At 35.1% G+C, this 10,994-nt stretch overlaps 1 protein-coding gene across 1 annotated transcript; it reads right to left on the bottom strand.

The window, feature by feature from the left end:
• Positions 1–5,319: 5,319 nt before the first annotated feature.
• Positions 5,320–10,520, bottom strand: Nup160 (nuclear pore complex protein Nup160). The gene is made up of 7 exons (XM_075301172.1): positions 10,332–10,520; positions 9,796–10,269; positions 9,552–9,741; positions 9,029–9,213; positions 8,536–8,948; positions 6,540–8,472; positions 5,320–6,485 (listed from the first exon to the last, which is right to left on the bottom strand). Exons 1-7 carry the CDS (start codon positions 10,408–10,410, stop codon positions 5,434–5,436), a joined length of 4,326 nt encoding a protein of 1,441 aa, XP_075157287.1. The 5' UTR covers positions 10,411–10,520; the 3' UTR covers positions 5,320–5,433.
• Between the last annotated feature and the right edge of the window lie 474 nt (positions 10,521–10,994).

Genomic DNA, 10,994 nt, shown 5'->3' with positions numbered 1-10,994 from the left:
CTGAATAGCCTAAAAGAACTTGAAATAAGGGGCTGTCATTATATGTAACCTAAACTATGGAAAATGCAACCGAGCCGTTCCTGTAATGCAATGTTGCGATCAAAGATAATAGACTTTAGAAGATGGGAAATTGGCTTGCGTCATACCAAATGTTGCATTGACCAAAGATTATAGAAGAGGAATATGGGAGATTGGCTACTGAGCACATCAAACCATTTACCACATTAGTTTAACACTCGAACCAAACGCGTATACGACAAGTATTGGCATAGCATTAAAATGCAAATAAAATGAAATTAAGAGCACGAAATAAATTTCCATAAAGGGGAAAATGTAATTTTTTTTGTTGTTGCCTAAAATTTAACATTGTTTCATTAAGAAAATTACATTTTTCATTTAAAAAATAAAAACGAAAAACAACTAAAAGATTACAAACATGTATTAAACTAATCTGGTAAATGCAACATTTGGTATGACGCAAGCCAATCTCCCATCTTCCTCAAATCTATAATCTTTGGTTTGAGCGGGTCGAACGAACTCGTTTTTTCTATGCACATGAGTGATTGTATTCGTTTTTTTTTTTAAGAGATGATTGAGTAGACTTGATCATACTCGTTGCAGATCTCTGGTCCATACATGTTTGCAATTTTTTATTTGCATTTTTTAAATGAAAAACTTAAATTTTTTAATTGAACAATGATACATTTTGAGCACTAAATTAAAAGTTATATTTTCCAACTCTTAATTTTTTTTTATTCGCGAACCAAACGCGTAAACCACAAGTAGCTAGCGCCGTCAATGATTTCAGAACAGTAACGATTTTTGTAAATAAATAACATAATGTACATATATAGTTAAAAACAAGTAAGGAAAGTCTAAAGTCGGGCGGGGCCGACTATATTATACCCTGCACCACTTTGTAGATCTACATTTTCGATACCATATCACATCCGTCAAATGGGTTGGGTGCTATATATAAAGGTTTGTCCCAAATACATACATTTAAATATCACTCGATCTGGAAGAATTTGATAGACTTCTACAAAATCTATAGACTCAAAATTTAAGTCAGCTAATGCACTAGGGTGGAACACAATGTTAGTAAAAAAATATGGGAAACGTTTAAATCTGAAGCAATTTTAAGGAAACTTCGAAAAAGTTTATTTATGATTTATCGCTCGATATATATGTATTAGAAGTTTAGGAAAATTAGAGTCATTTTTACAACTTTTTGACTAAGCAGTGGCGATTTTACAAGGAAAATGTTGGTATTTTGACCATTTTTGTTAAAATCAGAAAAACATATATGGGAGCTATATCTAAATCTGAACCGATTTCAACCATATTTGGCACGCATAGCAACAATGCTAATTCTACTCCCTGTGCAAAATTTCAACTAAATCGGAGTTAAAAATTGGCATCTGTGGTCATATGAGTGTAAATCGGGCGAAAGCTATATATAGGAGATATATCTAAATCTGAACCGATTTCAACCAAATTTAGCACGCATAGCTACAATGGTAATTCTGCTCCCTGTGCAAAATTTCATCTAAATCGGACCAAAAAATTGGCCTCTGTGGTCATATGAGTGTAAATCGGCCGAAAGCTATATATGGGAGCTATATCTAAATCTGAACCGATTTCCACCAAATTTGACACGCATAGCTATAATGCTAATTCTACTCCCTGTGCAAAATTTCAACTAAATCGGAGCAAAAAATTGGCCACTGTGGGCAAATGAGTGTAAATCGGGTGAAAGCTATATATGGGAGCTATATCTAAATCTGAACCGATTTGGGTGATATCTTGCAAGTTTTTCGAGACTCATAAAATATTCGTATGTACGGAATTTGAGGAAGATCGGTTGATATACACGCCAATTATGACCAGATCGGTGATCTGAACCGATTTTTTCCAAAATCAATAGGGATCGTCTTTGAGCCGAAACAGGACCCTATACCAAATTTTAGGACAATCGGACTAAAACTGCGAGCTGTACTTTGCACACAAAAATACATCAACAGACAGACAGACACACGGATGAAAAAGACTGTTTTTCATATGTTTGGCTTTAAACATTATATGTTTGGAACACAAATTTTTAAACACAATATTTTTGAGTGCAAGCACATAATGTTCATAAACTAGCATAACATGTTTGGGACATATATGTTAATATGTTAGAACATATTATGTTTGGGACATAAAATGTTTGTAAATATAATATGCTTGGATGCAAACATATATTAATTTAGAAATAGCCTATAAACATATATGTGTTTAGTAGCTTGGAGCGCTATTTAACAGGGAGCGATATTGAATTAAGTTGGTGGTTGTTGCTTGTTATTACAAAATTAACATTTTATTTTTCCTTGGGCAATTGATCAGCTACTTCTTTGATCCTTACAAACTGTGTGGTCCGCTGTTCGAATCCCCGTCCGGCAAATGGTAAAATTAAAATAAAAAAATCATACAATTGAATAATTTCTTCTACAATGTTTGTAATACAGAAAAAGGTGCTAAGAACTAAAAAATCTCGTGGAAGTGAGAAAGATGTGGGGGAATATACAATTGGGCAGAAACAAAATTTTGAGCATTCAGGTCGAAAACCTATGTTGTTAGCACCTATATTACCTGTTTATTTTCATAATTCATTATGACTGTAAATATATAAATAAATAAATAAAATTTTGAGAATTTTTTTTAAGCATATAATAATTTTGGGTGCAAAATGCTTCCAAACATATTATATGTTCATATAATAACATATTGTTTTTTGGAAGACAACATTATTGAATTTGGATGCAAAAATACAAAAAGGTTTGGAACTTAGACTACCCAAACATATATCGTTTAGACCAATATGCTTTCAAACATATTATATATTGGAAGAGATCAAACATATAAATGTTTGGGCAATACCCAAAAATGTATATGCTTGAAGCAAAATATGTTTGGGAGTATATGTTACAGAAGCGATTTTTTGTGAGCGTGCAGACGGACATCGCTAAATCGACTCAGAATTTAATTCTAAGACGATCGGTATACTAAACGATGGGTCTCAGACTTTTCCTTCTTGGCGTTACATACAAATGCACAAACTTATTGTACCCTCTACCACAGTAGTGGTGAAGGGTATAAATATAGTTCTTACTCGGTCACGGCATCAGCAATTTCACTACTGCGAGTTTTTTGTTTGTGCAAAATATGTTTGCACAAAATAAGTTTGATTGTTACTTTTTAGAACAGAGAGTATTAAGAAAACAATAGGACGAAAATTTCTCTTCTACAAAAACAACAAATGTCAACCGTATAGATGTCGCACAATGCCTGCAGCTTTGGTATAATTCTGCCAACATTTTTTGAATTTGGGGGCGCTTCTGAGAATCCCCACTACGTCGAAAACAATCATATACGACATCAAAAACTCGTCGGAAAAACGCCGTCACTATTGAGAAGTTGTACCACGCCAAGTTACTACGAAAAAGTTTCTCATCAGTGCAATTATTAGGTGCCTATTTAGATCAATTTCGAAGGACGCCAATAAGAACCCCTGCAAACTATCAGAAAAAGTGCATTTTAAGGTAATTGTAGAAGAATCATTGTGGTCAATTAAACACGATTGTGTAGATGTTTATTGATTTGATTAAACGTTTATAATTTCTTATAAATATAACATTTTTCGGTTTATCTCATCACATTTAACATAATTTTTTGCATTAATAAAATAATGATGTTGAGTTTTAAGTAGCAAGTTACATATTGCACCGTCTATCAGCCAGTTTGTTTATTTTCGATGGAGACAGCGTGCCTAGAAAAATATTTGAAAAACGATCACTTTATTCTATTTGGAAAGTCGAAAATTGTTCACCATATACCTTTCACAATTTTAAGCGTAATATCTATGTTTTCAGAACTTTATTTTCGTTTTTATTTAAATAAAATATAACAAGCTGGTTGCGCTTGGCGTTTCACAAAAAATAAAATGATGGCAAAATACTTTCATGTACATTTTGTACTTTTTGATATGCTTCCCCCATCACAGTTCGCGATGGTTGTGGTGACATTTACGAGTCTGTGGTAGCGATGACGATGAAATGGAACTTTGAAATGCTGGCAGGGAACCGACGTTGCGGTCGAAGCGCTGTTTTGATAAATTCTTTATTAAGGCATCGGCAGTTATAATTTGAAATTGTCTGCCAAAACATTTAATAGAATGAAAGATTTATGTAAAAGAACATTTGTTACTACAAAGTAGGTTCTAACAGCCTGTTTCGGTATGTCGAACGAGCTCTATCGATCGACTGAAATGGAAAAAAACAGCTGAATTTATAAACAAAAATCAGCTGTTTCTATGCACCTCAGTCGATCGATAGAGCTCGTTCGACATACAGAAACAGACTGTTACACTAGAGGTGTGCGCGTGACACGGAATTCTCGTGACACGTGTGAATCACGAGAGTCGTGAACAAAATCCAAAGCAACTCTCGTGAATGGGACTAAAATAAATATGTCGTGCGTGAGAAATAAAATCGGTTGGTGAATGTGCGTGAATAAAATATCTGCAGAATACCGCTCACGAAAAAAATCAAGATTTAATTCATACTCGTATGTTAACTGAAATTAATTAAGCGTGAATGGAACTAAAATAAATATGTCGTGCGTAAGAAATAAAATCGTTTCGTGGATGTGCGTGAATAAAATTTCTGGAAAATCACACTCACGAAAATATCAAGATTTAATTCATACTCGTGTGTTAACTGAAATTAATTTAGCTCTGGAACTATATTCCATTTTTGAATTTTGTTACCTCTGCTGATTTCCTTTTTGGAACATGTAGCGAGTCTCGTGAATTTGTCGTGAATCTCGTGAATTGTCATGAAACGTGCGTGAGTCTTTAAAGTAGTTCGTGCGTGAGTTCTGGCTTTTATTTCGTAAATGTGCGAGAGTGGATTTGGCTACCACACGTATCGTGCGTGAGAGTGCTTCGTGAGTGAAATTTCAGTCACGCGCACACCTCTAATTTACACATCATTTCAAAAGGCAATTGGTCAAATTTAAGGATTATCAAAGTTCGACTTCGACATTTTCGGTTAGACATTTTTCCGGTTGGTCTCGCAGTATCAACCGGTTAGGTCAACAACGCAGTCACTCTATGCACGGAATAAAGCCAGGTGCACAACGCCCAACTGGCGAATGTACAAGTTGTATATCTTTATGTCCACAGCCCTAGGCATGATTCAATGTATGGGTCATTAATGTCCGGCATACCACTGCACGTAACGATATACAATGAAGGCCTGGATTCAAACATAATAGTTAAAAAAATCTTATATTACAAAAATACTTTATTTGAACAAAAAAATATGCCATAAGAAAAATCCTTAAATATAAATTACCACACATCTTAGAATTTAAAGTCATTTAGAATGATTACCATGACTGTTGTCTTCCATGATTCACTTGAAATGACATCTCAATTTTATCTTGTGCTGTGCGCGATGCAGTCTCTATATATTTATGTAATTTTTCTTCCAACTCCACTTGAGCCTGTTTATATTCAATATCTTCGGCATTTAGTTTTAGGCCATACAGCAATAAATCCAAAGTATTTAGGGGTAAACACATTTCTGGATTTGTTACCGCTATAGAATGTTTAAAACTAAAATATTCACTGCCTGCTCCCAACATGGCCGAAAGCATTTCTTGGGCCAATTCGGCAGCTTCCAAGAGACGATTGTGTTTGACAAATAAACGCAAAAGTTCCGAACAATTTGCTAATTTATAATCATTGTATAGCCATTGTGGAACGAATGCTTGCAAGCTTAGTAATTTGTTAACTACCGATTTGCGTATGAGTGTTGAATTATCTTCTTCATTATCGTCCACCAATTTTCGTAACAAAGACCATGCCATATCGGTGGCTTTATTACGATGTGGTAAATCGGCTAAATCATTTTCTTGAAGCCATGTCCAGGGTTCACTGGGATTTTCATCGGCTGTTCGTACACAAGCTGAGGCCAGGCTATCAAATATTGGCAACAAACTGATATCGAACCCCTTTGCCAATTTTAAGGCTGATGTATACAATCCACAACTTGCCAAAATCATGGCTAACTCTTGAGGTCCAGCATTGAGGAATGAATGGACATCTTTACGATGACCAGCCAAATTGATTAGGGCCTCTGTGTGTAAGAGTTCTCGCTTGATATGTTTAATTTCCAAGACAACAACTTTGGTTTTATTAAATGATGACGATGATTTCTCACCATTTTCGGCATCTTCGTCCATAGTTGTATCTTTTGAGGAATTGTGTATATCGTATTCATCGCCAATAATAGGTTTAGCAATCCAGCGATAACGTTCATCAATTAAATGTAAGCAGTTCAAACAAACCAGCAACGAAGAAAAACGCTTATTCAAAGCTTCCAATGAATCACCTTCCAATTGATATCTCATTGATTGTTCGTACATTATAGCAGATGCTGCAAAAAAAAATGCTTAAAAATCAAGACTTCTAAGAGAAATAATTTTCTTACCCTTTCTCATATTGCCATTGTTTACATGAAATGCATAGAGAAAATCATAAACATCATTTTGATCCATGGACTGTGATCGGGCCCTTGATTCTACAATATTCTCAAATTCTTCATGTAGACCCACATAAGGGAAATGCATAAGCAAATCGTAACGTTTACGACCGAACAGTGTTATAACCAATTGCCTAAGACAATCTTTACGACGCGAAAGTTCTGCATTGTAGATAAGAGAATGATAGGCTTCCTCGTAGTGTTCCAGTTGCAAATGATTATTGAAAACAATAGATTGGAACATTGGCAATTGGGGATCTTCTTTGTCCAATAAACCAATTGCTACTTGAGCCATACTTATGATATGATCCAAGGCATTATGTTGTTCAAATAGCTGTATTACCTTCAAATAGTATTGAGCAATGCATTGATTGGTAATCTTTAATTTATTGTTATCTGCCTCAAGATCTCCCAAATTGTCTACCAAATTCGAGAATCGAGAATTTTTCAAAATCTTTTCAGCTAAAAATTGTTCTTTGACCACTCCTTTGGCGGATTGTAAAAACAAATCATAGGCCTTGTGGGATTCACCACTATCCAAGAGGGAAACTGCTAATATAAACTGGCGCGAACATATATTCCATTCACACCAACTGTTGAGCAGGCGCACATAATCAGCAATAATGATGTGTTGACATGTGCTGAACAACCATTCGCCAAATACAAAATTGAATGAGACAGCCCATATTAGTTGGCTAACAATATTAGCCAGTGGCATTAGGGTCTGCTGCCAAGTTACATTTTCCAATACTTTAAAATTATCAGCATATAAGGTTAAGGCTGTATAGAGTCCCTTGGCGTTAAGGAAAATTTGCAATAAAGGAGCTGAATTACATTTGCCACCATTGGAATAAATACGCCCCGAACCAGTTGTCAATTGTAACAGATTTAATCGTTGTATGGAGGACTCTAATCCCACAGCATTGCTAATATTTACCGGGGTTTCTGATATCCATATCATAACGTAGTAAGATTGAAGAAATATCAAGACATCTGGCATGAATTGAGAGCGCAAACATTCAAGGATATCAACGGGCAGCGAATGGGTACTTATAAGTATTTGTTGCAACAACAAGAGATTACGACATATGGCAAAACGTATTAGAGAATTTTGTCGTACCGTTTCAGCCAGCAAAGACAAACCCACCTGACTGCCAAACAAAGCTCCCAAAGACATTAAAAATTTGGTAGATTGAGCCATGTGCGAGTAATTTGCATGCATTGTCTCCGTGTTTCCATTGTCCATGCGTAAACAATCCAAAAGCATAGAAATGGCCATTCTCAAATCCCTAATGCTTTGAATTTTTTGCCTTATGCAAACCAAAAAATTTCGTGGTAATAATTCTTTTTCAGTATCTCCAGCTAGTAGATCCTCTGTTAATTTTTCAATTAAAACATTTGGCATTTCCAACTGATATAGTTTACGATCCATATCAATTTTTATATCTTCCGGCAGCCATTTTTCAATTTGTGACAAAATACCAACCAAATTTACCATATCACGACCCTGTTTCTCAGCATCAGCAAAATGCAAGGGAACCACAAAATCAATGTCCACACCTTCTCCAGCCAACATTATATGTTCAATGGTTTCACAAGGACGCAATAATGAAAATGAATTCTTTTTTACAACACATACAGCATCTAAAGGCTCTAGAATAACCAAACCGCTGGGTTGTGAAGCTTTCATGTGGTACTGTTCGCAGCATGAATAGAAACGTTCCCACATACGGGTAGATATTTCCAAATAATCATCATCGGACACATCGAAATCTTTAACTTCGTTTTGAATTTCATCCTCGATTGCCTGACATACGTGCTCCTTTAATGAAGCCATAGTGCAATGTTTTCCCTCAAAACGCAGACTGGAACGGCGGAACATCTGAAAGGAAAATACATCCATTACTTTACTGTTGTGAAATCCAAAATCTTTACAAAAACTTACAAACAATGCTTTGGCTATTACAGTGCGTTCAAACTTTCCCGGATGGAAGATATAGGAACAATAGGCTTCTCGTGGATCCATACCCTGTTCCATGCCCAAACAATAACGATCCGGTGGAGGTTCCATAGCAGCCGAGACCCAATTCATGCCCATACCACGTATAAGTGAAAAACTAGAGATACTAAATTCTCCTTCGGCATTACTCCACAAAGCCCATATGCGGGAATCACAAACATCGAAGTCAGTCAAATCTAACTGAGGAGCAGCGATAATTTTTCTACGTTGCAAAGATAATCCGGTGTTGCTATTTGCATCTACATTCAAGTCAAGACATACAAATTCCGAACCCGTGGCATGAGAAAGGAATGCACAAAAACTCGAATCTGTGATTTTACGTAAAGCATTGCTTTGAGCTGAAAATGGAAAGACATCGAATAGAATTGAATGGTAAATTTGTTTCATTAAAGACATATTTTTTCGGAATACTACTTACGTCCTTGCATTCGCTGCTCACTGCCTTCACGCACACAATTAATCACACAAACACTTTGCATATTAATTGTGGACCAAACTCGCAAATGGTCATTACGATACAAAGCTAATAGCAGGATTTGATTTTTTATGCAGGTGAATACAATTGAATTTGCATGATCTGCATCGGATGTATCGCTTTTACCACTGAAAGTATGGTAAAGTTACATTACACAAAATATTAAATGGCCAAAAGAAATTAAGAGAAAAAAAAAACATTTGACAAGCCATCATATATTCCCCAGGAAAATTAAACCTCGATCAAAAGACCTCATAGGCCAAAGGAATATAATGTTTAACACGATCAATCTTATAGAGATACGTGCGAAACTGAAAGAAAAATCCCGAGCAAATTCCATTCGGGGTTGTTGGCAAAAGTCAAACAATAGCGCTTTTCCAAGCTTTAGAGAGAGGTTAAATTTTTCTGGTATAGAACCGTAAAATCACTTGAATAAATAAACTATTGCTTTATATGTAGTACTCACGTCAAAGCTCCTTTGATATTGGAAAACAGTCTTGGCATTATATGGTGCTCCTTTAACTGATGACAAATAGTATGACCAGTAACACAATTCATGGTATACAGCATCAACTGATTTTGACATGCCAATGCAAAATAAGCTTCCACCCCATTCTCCGACAGATAACTGGCAGCAGCATGTGGAACATGATTATCTGGAATATACAAATTTTACTCAACCATTCTAATATTGCCCAAATGAGACTTACGGGAAGCACCCACTTGAGTATCGATAACATAGAAACTATTTGGATTTCTTGCTGCTGTAACGTTGGCATCAAAAAATATAGAATACGATTGGGAATCATTGAATTCCACTGAAGGAACATTCGTTGTGCCAGTTGCATTACTATACGAGCTCGAAGAACATGACCCATCAGCCAATGAATCTGGATGCGGAAAAGAAATGCGATGTAGACTGCATACTGTACTCACGAGCAAAATAACATGTTCTCCGCACTCTGTTATAGTCACTGCAAGAACTGGCGAATCGGTGAATTTGTATCGCAAGTTATTTTGATATAAATTAAAATCCAAACTTATTTCTGTCAACTCCAGAACATCCTGATATGACCTCCAATATATATAACGATTACGATTATGGTTCAGAGTGACATTTTTATAACAATATCCTCCTGCCTTTTCAGCAACTTTAATATCCTGCAAGGTGCTATGTGTTCCCCCTAAAAATTGAATAATAGCTATGAATACAGTACGACAGATTTACGATTTACTCCTCTACTACCGGTATTCAGTGTAATATCGTGCCATTCCTCTTGCGATGAATTTGTTGGTATAACTTCACGATAACTTAAACTTTCCATTTTGAAATTGTAATGCTATTTTTGTTTTATGTTTTTTGTCTTACGAATAACAATTTAGATTCTCAGAGTCTCATGGCGCGTGGAAAAGAAAACAAATTCTATGTTGCCTGCAAAATCTTTTGTGATTGGCAATGCATTCAAAAATGTACGTTGCCATCTGTTTGCTAAGATTTATACAGGTAGTGTCATTAATGTAATGAAAAATTTGAAAAAATCTCGTCACTTAATTTTTGTTTTTAATCACATAATTTTTAAGAAGCAATTTGAAATACCCACCATGAAAGAAAATGTAAGTTTATTTTTGGAAATTTTAACTAAATTTTTTTATTAATTGCAACAATGTTCCCGTTCTCGAAATCGCAAAATGTTCGTTTTCCCATATTTTATTGGCCCTAAAATGAATGACAGAAAAAACATCACCAAAATATTTCCAATTAAAAAGTTGATTGAAGTAGAACATTTTTTCAATTAGTAAATTAATTGATACAATTAACTTTTTAATAAAGATAGAAACATAACCTTATGTTTAAGTCAATGATTGAAAATTTAAAAAATTTTAATTAAAAAATTAATTGATACAATTA

The sequence above is a fragment of the Haematobia irritans genome, chromosome 3 (assembly GCF_050003625.1).
Source record: "Haematobia irritans isolate KBUSLIRL chromosome 3, ASM5000362v1, whole genome shotgun sequence".
Classification (NCBI taxonomy): Eukaryota; Metazoa; Arthropoda; class Insecta; order Diptera; family Muscidae; genus Haematobia; species Haematobia irritans.
This window is presented reverse-complemented; position numbering and strand designations above follow the sequence as displayed.